Consider the following 26,713-nt stretch of genomic DNA (forward strand, 5'->3'; position numbering starts at 1 on the left):
GAAAATATTTTAAATTGCGCGCACCGAAGAAATAACAGCTGAAGGGGAGCACATTGATGAACCTGCTGCTTTGTCATCGCCATCCTCCCCTTACAAAATTTAGTTCAACGTAGCCATCAACATCCTGACATCGTTCAGGTATGCCTGACGACAGACTGAATCTTGGAGAATAGTGTACACATCCAATTCTTGTGTTATGCAATTTCTTTGTTTGTACATGTGTTATCATAAGTCTTGTTCGTTGGTGCACTGGCTGTGAAATCTCCAATCTGCATTGAACCTCCAGACCAAATGAAAATAAAAAAGAATTAGCTGATATTAATAATTACAGACCAATTAAAAATAAAAAAAGTAACAGTACAGTACTGTACAGTGTATGTATAGACTATATAGTGTAGGCTACGGTGCCTCCAAGTTATGATATTTTCAAGTAACAATGGGGTCATTGTAACGTATCCCCACTGTAACTAGAGCACTAACTGTAATAATAATAATAATAATAATAATAATCATCGTCACAGTACTCACAGCTCTGGTTGCTTTATTGGCTTCTTTTCCTTAATGTATGCAAGAATCCAACATATTTCTAGGGATTGGACCCAGTACAGAGAGCAAGGTTTAACAATACTTCAGCCTTGCTTGACCACATACATCAAGCTACTCAAATTCCACTTGTGAGGCATGCCATCCACCCTCACCTTCCTCCACATTCTAAAGTAATCTAAACAATACATTCTCTATGCACTTGTGTTGTTGGCTAAGGGTCAATCCTGACAGTGGAAGAAGAGAAAACATACAAGGTATGAGGTGAGAATGCCAAATAAACTTAAATTGGAGCAATTACCCAGGTACTGCATACATGTTCTGAACTGACTCTTAGCATCTGCTCCCTAAAGCCCACCATTTGACAAGGGGCTAGGAGCCAGGGGGTCATTACTGCAAAATCTTGATAAACAGGATGTCACTAAATGAGGTCTGGATACATTTAGGTCTTTATGAATAAAAATGGTTTCAAAAACTTCAGGAGCTTCTGGGGCTTTGCATTCTTCTCACACAAGGACACAAATGTTTAGATTCAAAACACATTTTCACCACCTACTAAAATTCCTCATTTCTTAAGGAAGCTCTGAGACAAGCATGATTTTCATGTAGAGAACAGGTTGTGTTTTCCTCACTAACAGATATAATATACAGAGTAATGTATTCATTATTTCTGGTAAAGCTTTCATTTTCAAATTCCATGTACTGTACACTTTCAACTGAGGCCACTCATCCACTTTCAGAATTTTACATACTTTCTTTGAAAAATTTCTCACTGAAATTATTCTTTACTGTAAGTATTTATAAATAGTTAAAAAGTCAACAAATCACAACATACTAACCTTGAAAACACAAACTACATCTAAAGCTTAAAAGCTTTAAAAAGCACAGCAACAAAAATTAGAATGGCAGTATTCCCCATAATCCCTACAGAGAGAATTGTAAATAAGAATGAAATTTTCAATACAAGCTTTTATTGCACACATCAGTAAAGGCAAAATACTAATGCTTTAAATATTCAACAGAATGAGAGGCAAGAAAATCCTACAGTTAACATGCCATACTAACAGTCTTGTATTATACTTTTGAAACTTCAGTGATAATTATGGAGAGAAAATGATAATGAATTACAAAAGAAACAATGAAGCTGGTACTATGGCATTTGGTATGGAGGTTAATAAAACTTGCAACTAATTTACAACAGCTAACTTGCTTTATACTTACAATAATCAGGTTGTACTACTATAAGTATGTTACAAACTGAAAACTTGATTTTATAAGTTTTTGCAAAATAGTATGTAGAAGCAGAATGAAAAAAAGCACATATGAGCTTACACAAACAAGATGGCTCAGAAGAAAAGAAAATAGCCAGCAGCTCATGAAACGGACAATTACTGAAGGAAAAAACATGCAAGTTGTGCAACAACATTTGCTACAAGACAAAATTAAGTATAACAAGCACACAAAAGTAGAAGAAAATCTAAAAACCATACCATAAATTTAAATATACATCAATCTTAAGCTCATATTGAAACCTGGTTTTGTCTAACATTTTTAAGTTGTTAAGATTTATAATAACTAAGAGTACCAGAAATGAATGGTGAACCCAGGGAAAGATAAAAATTTCTGCATTATGCATCCTTTTGTAAGCAAAAGGTCTCATCATCACATTTTCTACATTCATGTGAGATTTACTGGAATCTCACATGAATGGCAATACCAATCTAAAAATTGTCTCTTAGTCAATGTGCTTAGTAAAGTTACTTCATCGTTCAAGAAATTTTTGGGAACAGTTTCAAGGTAGTTTGTCTCATGAAGGTACAGAATCTTCTGACTTGAAAAAACAGGTTATATGAAATACTTGAGGAATATAAGGTGAGTGCAACTGCAAGTATCAAAAGGAAATCAACTGCCCTTCCCCCCCTGTAATTCCTAAATCTATAATGTGATATCAGACATTTCTGTCTCCTTAAATAGAAAAGAAACTGAAAAATAGTGATAATGGATAGGACTGGCTTCTAAGAAAAGTTTATTACAATGATAGCTTTCTCTTAAGATCTATCCTATGGATGCAAAAAAATTGCTTGTAACAAATGTAAACTGCATTTTAATATGCCACTTTATACATCACATCACAGGTAAGTGAACACACGTCATATACATTTTGTGACCTTCCCCTTTACAAATCCGGACTATTTCAGATGCTCCATGGCCTACACCTAAGAAAGGGTATAATATTCCACAGGGAATAATCATTACAATAACAATGGGGCTGTGATTAAACTTTGAAAAATTAATTTTGGTCGAACAGCCTTGAGTTAATTCAGTATATACAGAAAATAGATGCCTGTCATTTAGAGCACCAATACTGGATGGGCATGTTAACTGCAAAATTGACAAAATCCTTCATAAACCAAATATTTCAATGTCACACTAAAAGATCTAGGTAGTTTTCATTCATTTTTTGTGCTAAATGTGTTGTAAAATATTATCTGACTTAACATTATAGGAGTAAGGAAAGCCTCTCTTTCACAGTGTAGAATAAGCAACATGAAAAAATTATTAAACATGAAAATATGGGGAATGATTATCTATAAAGGCACAAAGATATCTGATAAATGATTAAGTTTATCTGAAGAAAACAATAAAAAATTAAATCCAAATACCCAACATGTCAACCAATGTTAACTTGAAGTAAAAAAAGTTTAAAATTATGTTGACTTTCAAGCTTCGTTGTCCTTCAAGAATTTTTCATAAGCCTCTTCATCCATGAGTTCCTCCAGCTCAGCAGGGGCAGTCAGTTCCATTTTAAACAACCAGCCTGGAAAATAAAATTCAGTTACCTACAATTTTTGTGGGTTGTGTCTGATATACACACAATTTGAAAAACTTGTTTTATGTTGTGAAAATGTAACTGTTCATCACCAACTTATCAGTCATACTAAGCCCGCAATCACAGTCGGCAATGTTTCTCAGAACATAAGACTGTCACTAAAGGTTTAATATGAATCAACAGGTGTGTATGGAAACCCTGCTTTTTGTTTTTGTTTATGTGGACAAAATAGTGTATGGCAAAAGTATGTATTATCCTCAGCACATGAATTCAGCTGATGACAAATATTTAGATAGAGCTATATAGTAATTTTAGAAAAAGTGTACAATAAAAAGACAATGAGATTTGCCACCCTAGCCCTCTCCTTTCCATTCCACTTGTCCACCTATTAAACAGTAAGTTATTATACATGAAAAACCTTCCAGGTGTCCCTTTCCCACAATCTTTTGCAACCTCTCCCACTTTTTTTTTTAAATTGTTCAAGTTTTATGTATTTTACAGTTCTTGTTAGCTTATGTATGTAGAACTACTGCAATCACCTGTTTTTATTAATCTAAACTGTTCAGTATTGCAGCATTGTATACATTTATTTATTCTGCAGGTATGTCACTGAAATTCAATAAGTAAATTATTTTAAATTGAAAGATAATTACAAAAATACCAGTCACGATAGGTTACCAATTACGTTATATGGAATTGCTGTTCACTATAAGCTAAGCAAGCTTGCTCCAGGATACTGTTAAGCAGGCTATTTCATTATTTACTGAAAAGGGTATACCTTTCCCCACTGTCTGTTACGTTGAGGTGCCACTTATTAATTTTTTACTTATTATTACAATATATAATTTGCACTCCACTTGGAAAGACTATAAAACAGCTATACTTCTTCTGGTATTATATCTTACAACTGTTGATCCTAATTATGCTACAAAGGGCTATGATAAACATCAAAGGATCTGAGCCAACATTTGGTATGATTGGTCCTGATTTACACACATTTTTGCTAATTCTACTTCTTACAACAATCAGCTTCTTGTCAATATCAATTTTATTAGCTATTATAGCAAGGATATTTCACTACAGGCAATAACAAAGAAAAGTTATTCATGCAACAAAAGTGAGGCTGATCTGAATAATTAGACAATTCCCCCTTGCAAGTTACTTGTCAACCAGACTGAGGTGCTGTCTGAGGACTTTTGCCACAGGGGACCATAATTTTAAACAAGTGTTTATACTCATGTATTCTTATCATATAAACAGACAGATTTCCAAGTTTAAGGAACCTAACAGTTACAGTATAGGAATATGCCTTCATACAATTACTTGAGAGATCATTTATCAAACTTCAACCTTAACCAGCAGTCTTTCAAAATTCAAAAATGAAAGACTATCCTAGAGTATAAATTTTAAACTGTTATAATTAAATACAGTTATTTACACACAAAAGAAAAACACACACACAAACCTTCATCGTAACAGCTCTGATTGATTAAAGCTGGCTGCTCTTCCACTGCAGTATTTATTTCTGTTACTTTACCAGATACAGGACTGTATAATTCGCTTGCAGCTTTGACACTTTCCAGAGCACCACATTCATCTGTAAATAAAATCTTGGATTACTTGTAGCAAGCACAATGGGCAATTTGCATCATATAACATAACTATTTCTTCATAAGGGTGTATGACTTAGCATATAAATAAAATACTGACACTGGAAATGAAATGGTTTCACAGATTATCTTATTCATAGACGGAAAGTTTAGCAATACCATTTTTACTACTCTTATCAAATTTGACATACTACCATTGAATGCCGCAATAGATATGCAGTTCTAAAATCCATATCTGAAGCAGAAAAGATAATCAACAAGGGCTCATTTAACATTAAATGTGTATGTCGGTCTGATGGATAAAGTACTGGGATACGGGGTAACAAAAAGGAAACCCTGGGTATCAGATGAAACCTAGAATATAATGATCGGACAAAACCACAATGTACGAGGAGATGAAGAATGCCATGTAGAACATTCTAAGTGCTCTATTCTAGATAGAGAAGTTAAACGAAGATCAAGAATAGACCAGGAGGGAGCACTTGGAAAAAAAAAAAAAAAATGGGTGCTGGTCTTGACAAAGTTATGTATCCAGAGTGGCACTTGTATTCTCCACAATGATCAGAATATTTTCTCCTCAACACAAAGGATATCCTCTATGTGTCGTAGAGAGAGAGAGAGAGGGCAAATAAACTAAAAGGTGTTTCAAGGCTGGTCTGACTTGACTTTGAGACTAACAGGAATCTTGAAGTCTCACCTGCCTAAAGTATTCAAATTACTACAACTTAAACCTTCCAAAAGAGAGGCAGGTTCATCAGCAGAATAGGGGTAACCTTAAGAGCCCAAAACAGTGTATACTAACTTCCCAAGGAGATGACATCAAAATTAGCAAACCTATAAAGGTTACAGACTACCAAAAATTAAATTTGTCCTAGTATCCCTGAAAAACAGAACAACTAAAATTAACAAGTTATAATACAGGTTTATAAACCAAAGTCAAGTTCCATGACCGATGCCACAGCAGACATGCAGAAAAAGTGAGGGATGGCAGTCTAGTGAGTTGTGGGTACCTGTACATCAACCCCACCACCTCCTGCCACTACTTAACTATCCTGTTAACAAGCCTCAACAATCAAAACAGTTGCACCAGGTATATCCATATAAAAGATGAAGGTTTGTATTCTTCTAGGAGCATCACTAAGTTAAGTATATCTTAGTTTAACCAGACCACTGAGCTGATTAACAGCTCTCCTAGGGCTGGCCCGAAGGATTAGATTTATTTTTACGTGGCTAAGAACCAATTGGTTACCTAGCAACAGGACCTACAGCTTATTGTGGAACCCGAACCACATTATAGCGAGAAATGAATTTCTATCACCAGAAACAAATTCCTCTTGTTCTTCACTGGCCGGTCGGAGATTCGAACTCGCAACCAACAGAGTGGTAGCTGAGAACGGAACCCGCTCACCCAGCAAGGAACTGATTACTAGGTGATTACTTATATTCTATGTATATGTGGGCTTAGGATATTTTTTATTTTTCACAATTAACCCTTTCATATCTGTATAGTTATCACATCAATGAGGGCACATGAGCCCCGATGTGTCTGGGAGCGCTCGACAGTGCGAAAAAATAATTTCGAAAATTCAGCAAAAATAGAAATTTTATGCCAACAACATTCATTTTGCTGTCCTTTTTTCTAAATGTTTATATTTTATGGTGGAATAGTTAGAATAAGAGTCCCAGCCCTCTAAATACAAAAAAATGTGAGTTATTTCAAAAAAAAAAAATCTTTACTTATTTTTAGATTTTCGTTCAGAACCCAAAAACTATGAATGTCAGGCGAATGAATTATTTTTTATGAGAAAGCCAACAAAATTCTCTAAATATCGACATAAAAAAGAATGGAAAACGAATAAGTCCAGTTGGTGAAAAAATTGATAGAAAAAGGGCAAGAAACAGAGCGCTCTGCCCGGCGTATGGTGAGAATTATCGCTAGAAAAAGTTTTTTTGAAGAGCCCTATCTCGGTTATTTTTCATAGAAATTACTTTGTAAATATACGAAAATGTAGAGGAAAAGTTGAAGAATAATGTGAGAGTCAAGAAAAATGGCTTTGGTAACGGCAACAGTTTCATTTTGACATTATAAATTGATTGAAACGAAAAAAAATGTTACCGTTGTCAACATTATCGTTCGTAGCTCAAAAACTATAACAGTTAGGCGAATGGATTATTTTTTATGAGAAAGCCAACAAAATTCTCTAAATATTGATATATAAAACAATGAAAAACGAATAAGTCCAGTTGGTGAAAAAATTGATAGAAAAGAGGGTAAGAAACAGAGCGATTTGCCCGGCGTATGGTGAGAATTATCGCTAGAAAAAAGTTTTTTTGAAGAGTCCTATCTTGGTTATTTTTCATAGAAATTACTTTGTAAATATACGAAAATGTAGAGGAAAAGTTGTAGAATAAAGTGAGAGTCAAGAAAAATGGCTTTGGTAACGGCAACAGTTTCATTTTGACGTTATAAATTGATTGAAACGAAAAAAAATGTTACCGTTGTCAACATTATCGTTCGTAGCTCAAAAGCTATAACAGTTAGGCGAATGAATAATTTTTTATGAGAAAGCCAATAAAATTCCCTAAATATTGACATATAAAACAATGGAAAACGAATAAGTCCAGTTGGTGAAAAAATTGATAGAAAAGAGGGTGAGAAACAGAGCGCTCTGCCCGGCCTATGGTGAGAATTATCGCTAGAAAAATTTTTTTTTTGAAGAGCCCTATCTCGGTTATTTTTCATAGAAATTACTTTGTAAATATACGAAAAAGTAGAGGAAAAGTTGAAGAATAAAGGGAAAGTCAAGAAAAATGGCTTTGGTAACGGCAACAGTTTCATTTTGACGTTATAAATTGATCGAAACAAAAAAAAAGTTACCGTTGTCAACATTATTGTTCGTAGCTCAAAAACTATAACAGTTAGGCAAATGCATTATTTTTTATGAGAAAGCCAAGAAAATTCTCTAAATAACGACATAAAAAACAATGAAAACTAATAAGTCCAGCTGGTGAAAAATTGATAGAAAAGTGGGTAAGAAACAGAGCGCTGCCAGGCATACGGTGAGAATTATCGCTAGACATTTTTTTCAAGAGCCCTACCTCGGATTTTTTCATAGAAATTACTTTGTAAATATACAAAAATGTAGAGGAAAGGTTGAGGGAATAAAGTGAGTTAAGAAAAATGGCTTTGGTAACAGCAACAGTTTCATTTTGACGTTATAAGCGGTTCGAAACGAAAAAAAAATGTTACCGTTGTCAACATTATCATTCGTAGCTCAAAAGCTATAACAGTTAGGTGAATGAATTATTTTTTATGAGAAAGCCAACAAAATTCTCTAAATAACGATATATATGATAATGAAAAATGAGATTCAGAGCCCTGCCTAAAATCCAGACGTCTCTTATGTGATGCACTAACAAATTTCCGCTAGTTTTACCGTAAAAACTTTGCGAAAGCATGTTGGAAACTGTTCTCGATTGACGCCGCTGTATGTAAACAGCGACACGTGTTTACCCAACCTCGTACGCATGGTCTCTGACAGAAGTGTGGCCTGCCAGGCCTGCGTGGGTGCAATCAGCTGATGTCATTGTGAGAATTTTACTACGCCATGGATTTGCGCATGCACAGTAGAGGAACTTAAAAATTTATAGAAAATAGAGGATACCAAACAGAGTGTTTCCTATAATGTAATCCTACATTTTATAAAAAAAAATTTAAGATACGAGAGAGAAACGTGGGTAGGATCAGCTGATGTCATTGTGAGAAATTTACTATGCCAGGGAATTGCGCATGCGCAGTATAGGCACTGCTTGCCTGGCGTATCGATGCCTGAGTTACACGGTCCAAGGTATGCTTTAGCCTATGGAAACCACCAACTGTCCAAAAATTAAAAAAATTTACCCCTACCACACGTACGAAAATTATCGGTAAATTTTACGTAAAATTATGTCAGTCAGACAAGAAGGGGGGTAGGGGGTTGTTGCGTAATATGACGTCAATTGGGCAGGAAAGGGTTAAATGCTGTTAGGGTAACTATTTATTAAGGTATTTGTAATAATTTCTTTCAATGTTTCCTGAAGCTTCAAGTTTTGGCTAGATTAAGTTATGCTATGGTAATTTTCTCTTAATTTTTTCACTTTAAAAAGAATCTATCAAAACATAAGGTAACCTTACCATAAAATGAGAAGCTTCTGTACTTTTATTCACAAGAAGTGTTAATGTAGTATGTGCTATCAAATTCTTAAAGGAGGCCTTGAGGATGCCAGCTACTCGGCTATATCAAAGAATTTTAAATTTCCTATCCTAGCAGGTTAGGAATAAATTGGTTTTAAGTGTCATGGGGTGATTGTTTACCATCATACAGACCTCCAACTTTACTTATTGGCCATTTTTGTTCTCACATTACTACCAAATTACACTGTAATACGAGGTGTGACAATAAAGAAACGAGACTCTGGAAGCCACACTTATGCCTCAATGCCAATTGGCTAACCGCTTATGTCACTGCTTTGCACAACATCTCACCACTATTCTGCTATACTGTTCACCTCATTCACTCTGTGCTTCTGTTTCAGGCTGTTGTGTATCACACTACTGTTAGGCCTTGTCACGTAACTGGAGGTGGCACAAACGGAGCAGAGAATCAATTTGAAATTCCTGGTTAAGTTGGGGGAGGGTCCAACCGAATGTCTCAAACTTCTCCAAGAGGCTTATGGAGAAGATGCGTTCTTCCGGCCGCGAGTCTTCGAGTGGTACAAATGCTTCAAGAGTGGCTGCGAGGAGGTGGAGGATGACCCCAAGCCAAGACAGCCTTCCTCAATGAAGACAGCTGAGAACACTGACAGTGCAACAGTTGTTGCAGAGTGATCACAGATTGACGGTGCGGATGATAGAGGAGGAGCTCAGCCTGAACAGGGAGCCAGTGAGGACCATCTTGGTGCAGAAGCTGGGAATGCATAAGGTGTACGCCAAGATGGTGCCCAAGCTTTTGTCGGATGACCAGAAGGAGCACTGGGTCAGTGTTTGTCGAGACTTGCTGGAGTCGACTGGGGATGCGTCATCAGAAGAGATGAGACCTGGGTCTTCCAGTGCAACCCAGAAATCAAGAGACAGAACCTGCAGTGGAAGACCCCAAATTCACCCAGACCCAAGAAGGCTCGCATGCCCAAATCAAATATCAAGGTCATGCTGACCACATTCTTTGACCAGAAGGGAGTGGTCCGTCATGAGTTCATACCTCAGGGTCAGACAGTCAACCAGCACCTCTACCAGCAGGTCCTCAATTGCCTCCATGACTGGGTGTGGCGCAGCAGGCAGGCGCCTGCACACACCGCGCTCAGTGTGAGGCAGTTCTTGGCCAACAAACAGATCAAAGTTCTCGATGACTCTCCTTATTCTCCCGATCTTGCACCATGCAACTTCTGGCTCTTCCCCAGGCTGAAGACTGCTCAAAGGAACCAATTTCACCTCTGTAGAAGAGATCAAGGCCACTGTGACGAGGGAGCTAAGGGAAGAGGACTTTGCCGAGTGCTCCCATGGGTGGCAGACGCGAATGTAGAAGTGCATTAACCCTGGGGGGATTACTTTGAAGGGGACAATGTGTAATTTCTCTGTAGATTTTGTAATAAAACTATTTTGAGATAAGTCTCTTTTCTTTATTGTCATACCTCGTATGTTTTGCTATCATCAAGCAACAATACCTGTACCTTCATGGGTTGACACCAGCTTTCCTTCTTTGCTCCTTAACAGAATTCAAAAGATTTACAGTACCTGTGCTGTACTCACTGGTTTTCTCTTAACATATACATAGCATTATTCTAGCCTGATCCATCTATGTACTATTCATTTCAGTGGTAACTTCAAAATAGACTTTGAAAATTTAAATAATTTTGCTATACTTCTGAACTGCATTACCTAAAACCCTAATAATTTTAGATGTGCCAGTTTCAAAATCTATGCAAAGCCCAATATTACAAAGACCCAAACTGTTTGTTTACCCATTGTATTTCTTTGGTGGAGGGATAGAACATTGTCACTGAGGAAACAAACTTAGCCTAAGTACTATACTGACACTATACTAGTATCTGAAACTTTTCATTTCATATTTATGGTTTACATTATCAAATAAATGGTCTATAAGTAATGGTTTGAGCACATGCAATCCAGTACTGGTACGGTACATTCTACCATCTTTCAGAGCTAACTTGAGAACCATGAATTTCGTTAAGGAATTTTACTCTCATACTTTGTAAGGAGTGTGGCTTACAATATGCCTTCCACAGCACACTTCAGGCAGTACTCAAGGTTTTTAGCAGGCTATGTCCAGCCCTACCTGCATGACTTCTTATCCATCACTGTTCAATAATTCCTTTTGGTCTCTATCCACCCTCGTTCCAATTTTACCTTGTAACAATCCTTCTGGTAAGCCTTATGAGTCATGAAGTGTGACTAACATACTCTTACTAAAGTATCCTAAAAATTATCCACATACTCTGAAAGCTACTCACTGTATGATAAAAATTACACTGAGAAACAAGCAAATTGAAATTTGCTTACATGATAGACCTGAAACGTATTACCTGACAGAAATCAATGCATTTTCTTAGACTTACCCATCTGTTCAAATTCTCCACCAACTTCAGGTAGCTGAGCATACACAATGTCTCCAAGGGATTCCTATAAAACACAATAATAGTTTAGGATTACAAGTTCTATCTCATTCTCCATCTGTATCAGAGACTTTTAAAAAAATTTGTTTAAAAATTACAGTAACCAAATAGACAAGAGCATTTAAAAATAATTTTGCACACTAGAATCTCACAATACCAACTCCATTATTACGAAAGTTTTCAGGTTAGTCTTGGATGAATTTTGCCTGGCAACAGATTTTCTAATTGTTAAAATTGGAAAACAAACATGTAAAATACTAGCTCATTTATAACACAACATACATTAGTTTGAACATATACTTAATAAGCAGTTATCAATCACTGGAAGTAGCATTTTGTTATCTTTAACTGAAGAACATTAAATATAAAACAAAAAACATCCAGAAAATGCTGTTTCATTTCAAAACTTTCCTGTGGCTACCATGTTGGCCAGAAGCTCATCATTCATCTTCATGCAACTGTTCCCCATACTACACCAAGCAATGTGATATCCGTGCTTGATGTACCAATTACATTCTAGCATCCACAGTCTGGACAATATTATCCACACTTGCTCACATTATTGCCACTGTATATGTAGTGGCCTTTTGTGAAAATCCCAGCTAATATGGACCGAAAGTGCAATTGCAATGATACTGTAGTAGTTTTGCAAAACAAAAAACCTGTGAAGTCCCTTCCTTTGGTCAAAAATTAAAATTCTTGATGTAATATATCAAAAGAAAATTACAACTGCAGAACTGACCCGAATGTTTACTAACAATGAGTAATTTATTGTGGTAATAATGCAAAAAGAAAAAATTTGGTTTTTGTTTCTGGCACTTTAACAACCAAAGAAACATCCTTGGTAAGAGACAAGTGTTTGAGGAATGCATAAAAGTATTTACACTCATGGTCTGACAACATAAACAGAAAATGTGCTCCCATGGACAGCAACATGTGTCAGAAACCACTGAGTTTAAATAACTTCCAAATCATCAATGACACCATTTTCATCAAGTAAAGGATGGCTCTAAGGACGGAATGGTTCTATTTGGCGCCGTTTTTTGGGCTCCAGGGTTTTTGGCGACGATTTTTTTGGCGCCAAAAATAAGAAAAATTCTTAACATGTTAAAAATATTCTGAGAGAATAGAAATTGCCTGTTACTACTAACTGCCATTTATCTGTTTCTCTGTAACTGCCTATCTATCTGTTTCTCTTTAACTGCCTATCTATCTAGTGTTTCTCTTTAACTTGACAGCAATTTCCACAGTACAGAAACAGCTTTTTACTACCCCCACATGTTAAAATTTAAGAATAGTCTACAGAAATGGCTAAACTTATTCTAAGTAAGAAAAATAAACCCAAATATTCAATCTTTAATGCAAGAAAACCTAGTACAAAGTTTGGAGATGTGAAAATAAGAGTGAGTGCAAAGCCCGTATCCACACTGACAATGAAATGATAAATGAAATAAATGAACATTCTTATGGTGCACATAATACAAGTGTAGAAGTAGCTGCTATTAAAACTAGTTTAAAAAAAATTGATCAGCCTTCTGTATTATAGTTCAGGTGATGATATAATGAAGCAAATAATAAAGAGAAGGAGAAATAAGCCTAAATCCTGTCAATGTTTGTGAATTAGTGATCCCAGATGAATACAAACTTTATATGAAAACAATGGTGAGCATGAAAACTTTTTAATTGGTGACAATGGTCGATCAGACGAAAGAATTTTAATTTTCGAAGACAGAGCTGGACTGTGTTTTTACGAGAATTCTGACGTGTGGTATTGTGATGGAACATTCAAATTTTCATTTTAATGTAATCCTCTTGATATTTTCATTCTTATTTTGGTGAAAAAATTTCAGTGCGCAAAAGTGTGGGCGCCAAAAACTTGTCGCCAAAAATCTGGAGCCCAAGAAACGGCGCCAAAAACTGCGCCAAAAAGCACCCGACCTTTAAGGACCCCAGTGATAGGTATGGGCTCAAAAATGTGAAAATACAGAGAACCTGCATTTACTGAGGATGCTGTCACTGCCAGATTTTAGCAAATTGAAGTACAGCAGGTGTTTAAGGACAAAGAATACTTTCAGAACAAGTGTTCATTTGTGAATAAAACAGTCTGACCTGGAAGACGATGATAAACTTAACATATACTATCTACAAGAGTGCAAAATAAAGAGTTCAGGGCATAGAAGACACTCCAGTTGGTATTATATAGCAAAACTGCATGTCATATGATTAAGCCAGGTATCCTACACCAGGTCACCAACCCCAGTTGTCAATAGCAAACTGCCACCTACCTGCATTCTAACATCACAATAAGAAAGCATGGCTTACTGCCATTTTGAAGATCAAGATTCTTAGGTTTAGTTTTATCACCTAACAAGACCAAATTGCTGTTACCCCTTGACTTGGGTGAGACTAAGGGGAACAAAGTCACATCCCACTCCGGAAACCTGAGTTCTGCTGGGCAGGCAAGACTGCACAAAGCTCCTCTAGAGCATAAAGACCTTAACAAAGGCAGGAGGTCCATACCCTAGCCATAAGACATTGGAAAGGGCTCAGCAGTAGAGAATGAGGAGAGGCCCTCTGATCTGCTGATTAGTGGCTCTGACCAGAAAAACTCTCTGATGACACTGTCTCCAGATGTGAATAACAAGCAACTCCACAAGTATTAGATACCTCACCATAAGTGGTTGCTAGAGCAACAAAGGCCAGAGAGGTAACTCTTAGTTCCCTGGTGAGACGGTCCATCAGACTGGGATACAATTTTGCTTAAGGCCAACAAGGAGCCCCCAAACTATTCTGCAACTGGGAATAATCAGCACACAGTTGATCATTCATTAGATCAGGCTGGAAAGGGGGAAGAGACATATGCACCAAGGTTGTTCGAAGAGTATTGGAAACTCTCCCAAAGCAGGCCACAAGTTCAGTACAAGAAATCAGAGCACAGTGAGCTTCCTATGTACCTGTGTGGCAAAAAGGTTGATCACCATTGTTCCCAAACCTTAAAAAACCTTTCTGCCATGTAAGAGTGCACAGACCATTCTGTCAATATGACTGTCCTCTGACAACTAAGCTGGTCTGCCAATACATTCTGATGGCTAAGGATGTACAGTAGAAACCCGGTCCTCGACTATACTAGAACTTGACATAATCGGATTTCGACGCGAAATGTTCAGTAAATTTTGCGTTGGAGCTCAAACAACAAACCGGAATCTGACCTGATGAATCATATGATGTTTGTAGAAAAAAAGAGTTTTGGGTGGCTGCCGCTAGTTGGCGTTGTTGGTGGCATTCTTCCCACACGTATTTAAAAGCATTTAAAGCCCACACATGCTGCTGCTGTTGTTTGGAGAAGTACACGCTTGTACAGGTATATCATAATTTTTTTGGCTTTCTGCACTGAATTTTCATCCAATCATGGGTTCCAAAATGTTAGGGTATCTTAATATTTACTGAAAGATGTTTTACAGTGATTTTGTACACTATTCCAGTGCTTTCTGTATGAAATTTACCATAAATACTGAATGTAAACAACGTTAATGTAATTAGCACCGTGATACACCACCAGGGTAGCACTGTGCTTTGTTTACATCTGCTCATGCCACAAGCTGCCGAGTGCTGACATAATTTACGAAATTTTTCTTGATTTTATGATAACAGACACACACTAATTCAACTTATAAATACTGTATTATTAATTTACTGTAATAATCAGGCATATTTTTAAATGTTATCATTATTAACAACAGTTTTTGTGTGTACCCATTATAGTACATTCTGGTGGTGCCTATAGGCTACCTAGCCTAGCCTATGGCACTTGGTCTACCATCGGTAATATGGCCGCATTGGTCGTAGGCCAATTTTTTTGATACAGTATGCATTTAAAAATGTAAAAAGTGCTTCTGATACAGTACGTTATTCAACTCTGAACTTATCTAATTGTAATTTGTGTAATGTTTTGTATAAAAAGGCAAGGTTGGGGTAATGACTGGTGGTCAGTAATGGATTAATCCATTTTCAGTTATTTCTTATGGGAGAAATTGATTCAGAATTCGACTACATCGAATCTCGACACTCCTTCTGGAACGGAATACCGTCGAGGACTGGGGCTCTACTGTATCTGACAATGCACCTGCCTCAGCAACCTGCAGAAAAGGAGGAAGACAATTCCACTTTCTTCATTGATTTACACCACAATGAGTATGTTGTGAATCAACCCCAAAATGCTTGCAGTGCTAGCAGCTCTGTACCCATTTTGAGATTCTTGATGTACACGTTGAGAACTGTCTCAAGTCAACACTCCTGAAGTGAATGAGTCATTCATGTGTGCATCCCATATCTCTTTTAATGCATCTGAGAATAAATGCATTTCTGAAAAAGTGGTGTCCAGTGGAACTCCCACCAGGAGGTTTTTGCCAACTCATCCATCCTTCTTTGCTGAAGGGGACAAGGAGTGTCAGAAGCTACTTCAAACACAACTGAGTAGAGCACTGAATGCTCCACTCATAACACGTGAATTTGTTCAAAAGCAACAGATGAGTAAGCATAATTTGCCAATGCTGACCAGGTTGTTCCTATCCCAATAGGAATTATGGTGGCAATTCTCTGAACTTGCTAATCTATGTCATTGAGAGAGAGAGAGAGAGAGAGAGAGTCCTGTAACAATTGGACCTTGGAAGACACCAGGATCAAAAAATCATTTAGTCAAGCAAAAAAAAAAAAATCCAAAAATGGGACTAGAAATGACAGGCATGCTCAGGCTGAACAGGGTAGTGTTCTTCATTTTAAAGTTTGTCTACTGAAGAGCAGACTGTACAGATACGCTCCTGCAAACTTATGGGATTTGTGTTAAAACAAATATAGTTCGGGTAAATCACTTAAGAACAGAGCTGAAAATGCTTCAAAAGGATAATAGGTCAGTTCTGTACACAAACAGTACCTGTAATTTTCAAGTTAATGCACTACATACTCACAAAGAAACAATTAGGAATGGAGGATTTCACCACTCAAAACTGGTTACAAAAAAAGCATAACTCACCTGAGCATAGTTTGTGATACCAATGGTCCCAATGTTCCCTGTGACATCCACCCATTCATGTTTTTCAGTAAATCTACGATCTGGAAAGAATGGGACCTTTGCAGATATGCAGTATGTTCAGGTTTATCAATAGAATATTCATAACATAAAAAACCTTTCACCTTTAAACTGTGAATCATACAAAGTAGGTAAGTATTTTATTCAGTCTAAATTAACAACTATGAAGGTACAGAAATTACCAGTAGTTAATGTAGTGCAGTGCTTTGTGAATGGCCAAGTTAAATTCTACCTTTAATACATTACTAAGTTCTCTTCAACAACTCCTGATCTGTCCCAAACATTGTCAAGTTACCATCAAAAACTCAAAAATCAGTACCATTATCCAGCGCTAACTCCTAATGAGGAGCTGCTATACTAATGAAACTACTAAAACTACCTACAGTGACATAATGATATCCAATATGTTGCAACAAACTTGGTATGGTAACAACAACTCATGTCCCTCTTTCTACAAAACTGTACAAATCTATACAATAAGTCTGTGACAAGTAACATTCTGCCATTACCAATAACCTAAAAAGTGACTTACACCACTAACCCAAGATGATCATTTCTCTGCTCGTCTGAAACATGGTCATAAGCTTAAACTTCCCTTCATCAGATACCAAACCTGCCTCCAGACAAGTGTATATAGCATTTAAGAGCAACAAGGACACTGGATATACGTATTGTGTCACATAACCTAAAAAGAGGCTTGAGCATGATTCTTTAACGATTAATGCCATCAAAGCAAAGGGAAAAAAAGCAATTAAGCTCCCTGTGCTTTTCTGAGGCAGAAAGATTTCCAAACAAAATTTCTTTCTTCCTTGAAAAACTAAGTACTCTCCTCAACATGACACCTACAGTAAATCTTGTTCTCTAGCTAGCTATAGAAGTCTTGTTCCAGTCACTTGTCAACAAATGCACAAACTTACTAAACCTTCCAGTGTAAAGAAGCATTGCCAAAAGGTAATTAAAAACTAAACCACCACAGAAACAATACTGCTATAATACTAACTTTACAATATGGCAATACAGTACAAGAAAGTACTTTCAGACCAAAAGGTTTTTAGTGGTGGACCTTATTTTCTTGATGGAGATTCACAAACTCAAGTATTCATATAATTTAGCAGTGTTTACATATTATTACAAATGTTAGAAAATAAATTGCATCTACAAAGTCTTCATTTGTAATACTGTAGTTTTTAAAATAAAGTGTCTTAAAATATATGAACTATAAAGTACATAGTATATATGCTGTACTTGCCTAAAAATGCACATATGACAAAAAATAAGAATACAAGAAACAAAATTTGAACCTAGCTACTTTCGCTGATAAATATGCATTTGTGTCATGTTTTCTTTTTAGCAATCCTATGTCATATGTTTAGGCTTTAATAAGCATATTAAAATGCTTCTTACATACAGTATGTAAAAATATACTGTAAAATGTCATGGGAAAATTTTAATCTTTAGCATTTAGTATACAGTACACCATATAATATTTCTGTATATAAGAACACCTTTAAATCCTAAAATTCACCCCTAAAAATTAGGGGTCATCTTATACTACCATTCTAAAAGTCAAACCTTGAATTCTGTTCCAAATATTCTCAATCCATAATTTCACACCACTCTCGTCCTTCCATCCTTTCTCATGAAAATGAAAAAAAAAAAAAAAAATACCAGGAGGAAACTTTAGTTCTTTTCCTCAGGTGAATCACGAAATGGTGAAAATGGTTACCGTACTTGTGATCGAGATCTCTCGAGAGTTTTTGGGTGAATTTTTGTTTTCTCTCTTATTTTCTTCTTTATTTGATGTAGCCCATTTTAGGGCATATGATATTTTATTTCTGGTTACAATGTGGCCATCTTGTCTCTGCTGGACTACCATTCTGCAACATCATTTTGCAACTTTGGCCAATGAGTGCTTCCTCTTATTGCACATTTTTCTTAAATTATCCTCATTCTTTCTCCACTCTCATGCGATCTTCTCGGTCACATCAAATGTTCTAGCAGCACAGTTGTTCGAATTCTTTGCTAATTCTATGGCTTTCAATTTAAAACTAGCCTCATATTTTCTTCTTTTCGCTGGTGGTTAATAAAAAATGTTATAATTTTGTGAATGTTGATGAGGTTTAGTACAGTACATGGCCATTAATACACAAGGCTGTTTGTAACTGTTTAGAACAATTCAGTCATACGAACAATAATTATGTATGATAAGTATCGTACATTATCTTATTGTTGTTAAGGACTGTTTGTGATTGGCGATGAAACGTACACAAAACAATGGTTCCCTTTTAGGCGACGTGTGTAGGAAAAACATGATGTAAAACCGGCTTTGTTATTTCATTTATATTGAATTTCTATGGATACAGTAAGTAAAACAGCATTTGTAATAACATCATATTTACATAACCAATATTTCATAAGATAACTGTTGTTGCAAAAGCTAGCATATACACAGATGGTTTTGTAATTTAGTAGTCATCTCATAATACAGACATGAGATAAATCCAAGAAAATTTGCCATAATTTTTTACCTCGTCTTATCTAAACATCGTCTTAAGCACGGTTTACACGCTACGATAAATTGTAGCGATTTATTGTAATGAAAAGGTTGTTACAATTTGTCGTTACGTGTAAACAGGAGATCGCTACAATAAATCGCTACGATCTCCTGTTTACATGTAACGACAAATTGTAACAACCTTTTCATTACAATAAATCACTACAATTTATCGTAGCGTGTAAACCGTGCTTTATTCACAGAGATATATGGAATTTACTAAGAGTATTTGGAAAAAACTAAAGCACCATACAAGGCAGTGGCTCCCTACTATAGTTCTGCTAATGGTGTGTTACTTTTAAAGCTACAATCAGACACAATACTGTGTAAACTGCAAATTTTAAAGATATTTACCTTTTTCCAAGATATATAAATTTAGTCTTTTATACTGATTATCTTCAGCAATACCTGGTCCAGTCATTGAAGATTGGTAACATGGTAACTATCATCTGGTGAGGGAGCGAATCCATCCATTCACTTAATAAGCAACACAATTTTTACTTCGGAAACCAGACAGTTGCAGGACGTTACAAGTGGGATTATAATAACTTCAGATTTGTCATCTAAATAAATGCAAATCTTAAAAATTTGTGGTTTGTTCCTATGAGAATATAAGCCTTAGAGGTTAAGACTGGCACTGAATTTCCACTTGGTGAGCATGAGATGGATGACTCCTGTAACCTCCCGGCACATGCGAAGTTAAGAACACCAGCCCTGTGTCACAGTGCGACTTCTCGGTAACCTCGCTCCAAGAAAAAGGGAGGATTTGACTTAGGTTTTCCGTGCAGGAAGGAAGAACAGCCCAAAAGGTAGTAGGTATATCGCAAAATTCCAATATATTGTATATACTATAAAACTTGTCCCTAAATGTTATAAGGGGAACATAGAGAGTCACAGTTACTGACTAATGAAAGCCAGAAGTTGGAAGCTCTGTTGAGTAACTCACCCATGTATGGCTCAACCAGCAAGAGCACAACCACTGGTTGTTGGGAGAAAGATCAAAGAAGGGAAAGAATACCAGTCATTCTTTAACCCAATCTTTTACCACCATAAATCTTGGGAGGCAAGATGCTGTTCTTTCCAATGAAGCTTGGATAGCAATGCAAAACATTAAGTAGCCACCAAAAGTCCTGAGGAGAACATTTCTCAGATAGAGGTACAGTGGTTTGGTTGCACCACATACCTGCCCTCAGTACTGTGATGCTGAGAATGACTTGACTTTGTGAGCCCTTGCACAGGATGTACATTTGGCTCAGCTGTCAGATGACTCATACACCTGCTTGAAAACTTCCCAAGGTTATAGAGACACTGTTTGGATACTTCTTTCTTGTATCTATCAGTACTAACAAAGCTTGACCTTCCACAACAATGAAGCTTTTCATCTGTTCCAATGTCCACCAAGACCACAGTTAAGGTGACATCCCCAAAGGAACATCAGCAAGAGCTGCCAAACAAGCTACAGTAAGGAACAATGGGAACAGCAGGAACATACACATAGTTGTGGGAGGGGAGCCATAGTCGAAGCCATGGAATCCTTAAACACCTATCTGAATAAGGAACTTCTGGCCAAGGCTACAGCTCACTCAGCAGCTACTGTCCCTCCTGGGGATGTCTTGGGGTCGAACTAGAGGAAGCCAAAGAGGCAGGCATCAAGTTAGGTGGGGGAGAAAGCAGACTCAAACAATAGTACCATGCACAAAGTGCACCATGTGGTCATCGTTTCAGTAGAAGCAGCAAGGTTTAGGGTAAGCACAGCACAGGACAGAAGTAATAATGTCAGAGCATTGCCCTTGGAAGACACTAACAATCTTCTTTACCTTCTTGCTACTCAAACCATAATTCCTCCACTGGGCAGGTAACTAAATACACAATATATAACAGTTGAGAAAGAAAACATTCTTGGGTATTATTATATTTTACACCCACTCTGCAACCCAACTATGAAACCCACATACATAGGTAGTACGCAATGAGAGGAGTTCAAAACACCCCCATCTTTCCATTCGCTAATTAACAGTTTCGGAGATATGATTGATAAAAGTTGAAAAGTTACCAATATACAATAGAGCTATATAACCAACACAGTCGTGTAGGGCTCCTCAAAACTAACATTTTGAACCCATATATCATTACTTGCAAACCAAAATTTACTTATATAACAAATTTATTTAAAAACCCGATTTTTCACTCTTCAATAAACTGAAAATTTTGTCTCAAGTTCATCTTACCCCCACCCGAAACTGCTCCTGTTTGTTCGTTGAAGATTGTTTGGGTGAAGTTCCGCCCACGCAGTTAAATCATCCAATAAATTCAATTTTTTCCAGTTGGCGTGTTATTTGAAGCCTCTCCCAGTCTTTTCTAGCCAATGGGAGTTCACTATTCAAATGTCTTTGGGTAGACTCCGGATATATTTCAAATTTCAAATCACTTAGTTGTTCACCTCAAGAAAGGAATAACTCCCATTGTGTGTTTCGTGCAATATATCTTACTTTCGAACTTTTAACGAGTTTTTTGAAGTGGAGAAGGCAGTGGACTTTTTATGAAGACACGGGGTGCTGCCCATGCAGGCTTCATGTAGAAAGTGTGAAAAACCTTGTAGATAAAGAGAAGACAAGAAGCAGTGGGTGTGTGACTGTTACGTGTGCTACAGTAAAAGCAAGTGGAGAAAGTATTGCAATTTCGTAGTGAGTGACTCTCAGGCTACACACAATATTTTTCTTGCTTGTTTTGATGGTTTTTGCATGTTTCTTACCATTATTGTTTTCGGAAATGCTTAGTTTTCAACTTTAATTAAAGTCGGTCATTTTTTGGAAGCCTTCAGTCAGCATAAAAAAATATTTTTTCTGTTAGTTTTCTTGTTCTGTTTTGCTGTTTTTATTATTTTCTGCGCATCGCTTGTCTTCTGTTACTACCTTCCTCACATCGCTCGTTTTCTGTAACCTGTGGCTAGCGCGCGCAGCGCAACATTACTGCCTGCCAGATTATACGAGCTTGCCAAGAATCTTTCAAAATGCAGATAAGGCGAGAAGCACCATTCCGCCATGCCCAAACTCAAAGCAGAAATGTTAAAAAAAATGACCATTAAAAAAATAGCCTCACCCACATTGTTGGGTTATGTTGAGGTAGTGACAATCGGAAAATGATAGTTTTGTTGAAGATCATAACATCAGAAAACAACAAAACAAGAAAACTATCAGGAAAAAATGTTTTTTTTTATGCTGGCTGGAGGCTTCCGAACAATGACCTTCTACTTTAAAAAAAAAAAGCAGAAAACTAAGCATTTCTCAAAACAATAATGGTATGAAACCTGCAAAAACCATCAAAACAAGCAAGAAAAATATCGTGTGTAGCCTATGAGGCAGTCCAGGTTTAAAGTATAATTTTAACCATTCTTGGCCTCTGCATGATGCACATCTATAATGAGGGTCAATAGTTAACAAAAGACACTCAATCAAACCCAGGCTACCTACACTGATCATTTATATAAGAATAATTTTCTAGTCAACATTCCATGCGCAAAAAGAATAATCCATAAACATGCCACAATCAATAACAACTCTAACAGAGAAATGCTCAGCAAGTCAAGTTTCAATAACAGCCATATGATAGAGAGATGGCTACTGTAAATTTGCAAGGCAAAGCAGCTGAAGTAAAAGTGTTGATTGCCAAATGAGCCAGTGGGTTCCCCTCTCCCATCACTTGCAAACTGCCAGTTGACAACCTTGTTGCCAAGCTTCAACAACTGCACCAGCTATTGTGAAACCACTCACACCTAACCTAAGGCACCCAGTCCTTAACCTGGTGCATGATATCAGTGTGAATACATTCCATAAACTTACCTTATTCTGAATGAGAACTATCAATGGGATTAACACCCACGTACTCCACTCATTTTGTTCGCCTCCCCACCCTCCCCCAAATCCTACTTCCACTCTCAAGTGGGGTCCCCTATCTTCAAAAGTATTCACTTGATACTGAAATGAATATCAAAAATGTTCATAGCAGACATTAGCCTAAAACAAAATTATATTTTCAAGCCCAAATTGCTATAATGGTTTACACTAAAACAATATAATTTACATCAAATATTCTTAAAAAACCATTTCCTACCTTTCTAACTTGAACAATTCTCTTTGTTTTTGGCTTTATCCTACTCAAAACCCTGGTTACATACTGGGGTTCAACATAACTGTTGGATATAAAGGGGAGAGGAAGACACAAAATGAGTGCAGTGTCTGCACTAATAATAATGGAAAGAAATGCATAAAACACTAGATAGCCATCCATAAGTATATGGATCATGTATTTGGCAGAGTATCAAGTATATGGATCAAGTATTTGGCAAAGAATGAAAATATCAAGTATATGGAACAAGTATTTGGCCAAGAATTAAAGCATCAAGTATATGGATCATGTATTTGGCTAGGAATGAAAGTATCAAGTATATGGATCAAGTAATTGGCCAAGAATTAAAGTATCAAGTATATGGATCATGTATTTGGCTAAGAATGAGAATATCAAACATATGGATCATGTATTTGGCTAAGGATTGAAGTATCAAAGAGTGGATGGAGGGTAGGGAGACAGGTAGGCTTGAGAAATCCAACCATGACTATGGGCCAAACCTGACCTTTCCTAGAAAGCCATGTCCCGGCCTAACCAAACCTCCCCTTCTTAACCTGACTTAGGGCACTGTGCCCTAACCTGATTGGCCAGGTTTAAATTACCCATGAACTGAATTCGAAGTGGTCAGTGCAACAAATGATGGTTACCGTAAGAACTGCGGGAAAGCGGGACATCATTCACACCAAGTGGGTACTTAGCAAAAGTTACTTTCCATAGAAAAAAAACTGTAATTCGGCAAACTGACAGAAATTAACCACGTAAGTTACCCTTTGTGTAGTTTGAAGCATGCAGAGTAACTTTCATTCTACGGAAATTTACGCTAGGAGGCGAAATTACCAATGTCTACCCCGGGTAGTGTGGACAACCGTGGGACGCGCCCATAACTCATTAACAACGACTCTAAATGAAAAACTGCAAATAGTGAAAGTACCAGATACGCTACTACCACACTTGCCATTATCTACCACACAAAACACTAAAGTAGCCCAGCGTGTAGTCTTAAGAAAAAAAAAAACTGATGGCCACTTTCGAAAAAGTGATGTCAGCCCTTCTTTGTCACTCCAAACTTACACCCCACGGGCTAAGTGACATAAAGAAACATCTCTTGGGTAGTCTACGCCATAATAATAACCCAAGATTAAAGAACGGGCTTGCCTGCTGTCGACTAAGTTATGCTAACTCGGGCAGACGGGTCCCGGTTAAGAATGCAAGAGACAGAAGGACTTAGCAAATCCGCCTTCATAAAAAGAACCACATTTCATACTTTTATCGAAAACCCTCTGTGCCCACGAATGACCATCTTTCTAAGATTCTGACAACTGTCATCACATCTTTTCCCCAAATTCAGACGACTGACTTGTTGCCGATGGCCCACCAGCAATCAGCTGATTTTCCATGCGAGAGACACCAGGACTGCAATTTCTGAAAAAGTCCCTCGTGCATTCTTGATCTTACCTCCTAAAACGCTTTTCGTCGTGGTCAGGTGTCTAGCCACATTTTGCCAGGCTGGAATAGCTTGGGGTAATCTCTGAAGATAAAAATTTGGGCGAATACAGCGAGACACCAAGCGGAGTGTTACTGCCATGTCGAACTAAGTGGAGACGCAGACGAGAAATGAAAAGGTCGATACAGTGAGCATTCCATTCTGATTGAAAGTTTATAATGTTTCTCACTTGTTGTTAGCCACATTGTATATGTACTGTTTTTATCTGCTTTGAAATTCGTTATAGTAAAATACTATTTGAAGAATATTAATTCAATTACCATGGTATGGATGACCTATACTATGTATACACGTTAGATACATCGGTGTATAGAAAATTATTGTAAATGGCCATTTTACACTTAACCTGAATATATTTAAATACTGTATAGTTTTGTATTACTCATAAATTATTCATCAAACAAAACAATGTTTAGTGCGTAATCTCATTTTCATAAATGAGACTCATTACAGTAAATTTCAAGTTATAACTCCTCACCACCCACTGTGAACCATGCACTATGGTGAGGTGTACTTGTTTCCCAAATATGGCAAATTTTTTCAGTTGTACTGATAAAGCCTAAGATATCTGACGTGGGAGAGTACCTATGTAAGACGATGTAATTCGCCATGATCCTGTTTGATTCTTACATTACAAGTCTGTGGACTTACTGTTACGAGTTTTCTTCGTATGTTTATTTTGATTTTGGCAATATCAGTAGACTTTTCTCTGTAGTACATGAATTTTATTTATAACCATTAGTAGTCAAGGATGTTTGTTACTTAATCAGCAGCAGTAAAGTAGTTTCTGCTCTACCCTGAAGTGCGGCATATCCGGTAGCGTTCAGTGACACCTGAAACTGCTTAGTCCCGCTATTTTAAGTTCCGCGCTAGTTGAAAAACGTTACTTAAGATTTAACTGCAGGAGAGAGTACGCAACGATAAAAATATCTTATGATTATGCAGCATTTCTTTGATAAAATAATACAGCATTCTTGACAACGATGGTGATTTTTTGTAACAGCATGTGCCAATAAAGTGTACTTCTTACATCAGCACTAATGCAGATACTTCTCTGAAGTTGCCTAATCTTTGCATAGTAACAGCACCCACGCAAGATCTTGATTCTTTGCCCGCCACCCGGGACAAAATAGCACTCACATAAGTATATTTGTGGCAACAAACATGTGCTTTCTAGTTTATACACATGTGTAAGCTTTCAAACACATGCTAACGAATGCGTGTGTACGAGTCAGTTCATGGTATCAGATGATATTTTGCAGTCGTTGAAATAAAAAGTACTATAATATTTAAATAAATACCATTTAACCAAAGAAAGACACACAAGTAGGCTACACAGTAACTGCATGAGTACGAGAAAACAAACTCGTGTGGCATTAGCGCAACAGCACGGGCATCTCTAAGTATTAAGAACGACTGAGATTTCTAGTCTAGACAAAAGCGAGATAAATTGTTAAAAATGTACACATTTATTATTGAAGTTTTTATTCTCCTTACGCGAATACGCCATTTTCAAAAGAAGGTATTACTACAAAGAAACAAACCTGTAGTCACTGCCCAACAAAGTGGTAGTCTCATCAGTCATACGTCGAACCCAGCCACCTTATGTAATTGTACTCTTTCACCTCTATCTTGCTCGCATTCCTGTGATCCCTCCATAAATGAGATCTTAGTTAGAATGTTGTGTGTTCTATAAAAAGTCAGATTATAACAGGAATTGACCCAATAATTGTAATGTGGTATTCTTGTGTATATCCAACACCCCACTATTTTGCTTTCCTAGCTAGCAGAC

At 36.9% G+C, this 26,713-nt stretch overlaps 1 protein-coding gene across 1 annotated transcript; it reads right to left on the minus strand.

Annotated features, from left to right (window-relative positions):
* Positions 1 to 1,497: 1,497 nt before the first annotated feature.
* Positions 1,498 to 25,059, minus strand: ppl (pumpless). Its single transcript, XM_067127212.1, has 5 exons — positions 24,873 to 25,059; positions 16,682 to 16,761; positions 11,596 to 11,659; positions 4,839 to 4,970; positions 1,498 to 3,361 (listed from the first exon to the last, which is right to left on the minus strand). The coding sequence occupies exons 1-5, from the start codon at positions 25,000 to 25,002 to the stop codon at positions 3,264 to 3,266; spliced, it is 504 nt and encodes a 167-aa protein (XP_066983313.1). The 5' UTR covers positions 25,003 to 25,059; the 3' UTR covers positions 1,498 to 3,263.
* Positions 25,060 to 26,713: the final 1,654 nt, after the last annotated feature.

The sequence above is a fragment of the Macrobrachium rosenbergii genome, chromosome 25, assembly GCF_040412425.1.
Source record: "Macrobrachium rosenbergii isolate ZJJX-2024 chromosome 25, ASM4041242v1, whole genome shotgun sequence".
Lineage (NCBI taxonomy): Eukaryota > Metazoa > Arthropoda > Malacostraca > Decapoda > Palaemonidae > Macrobrachium > Macrobrachium rosenbergii.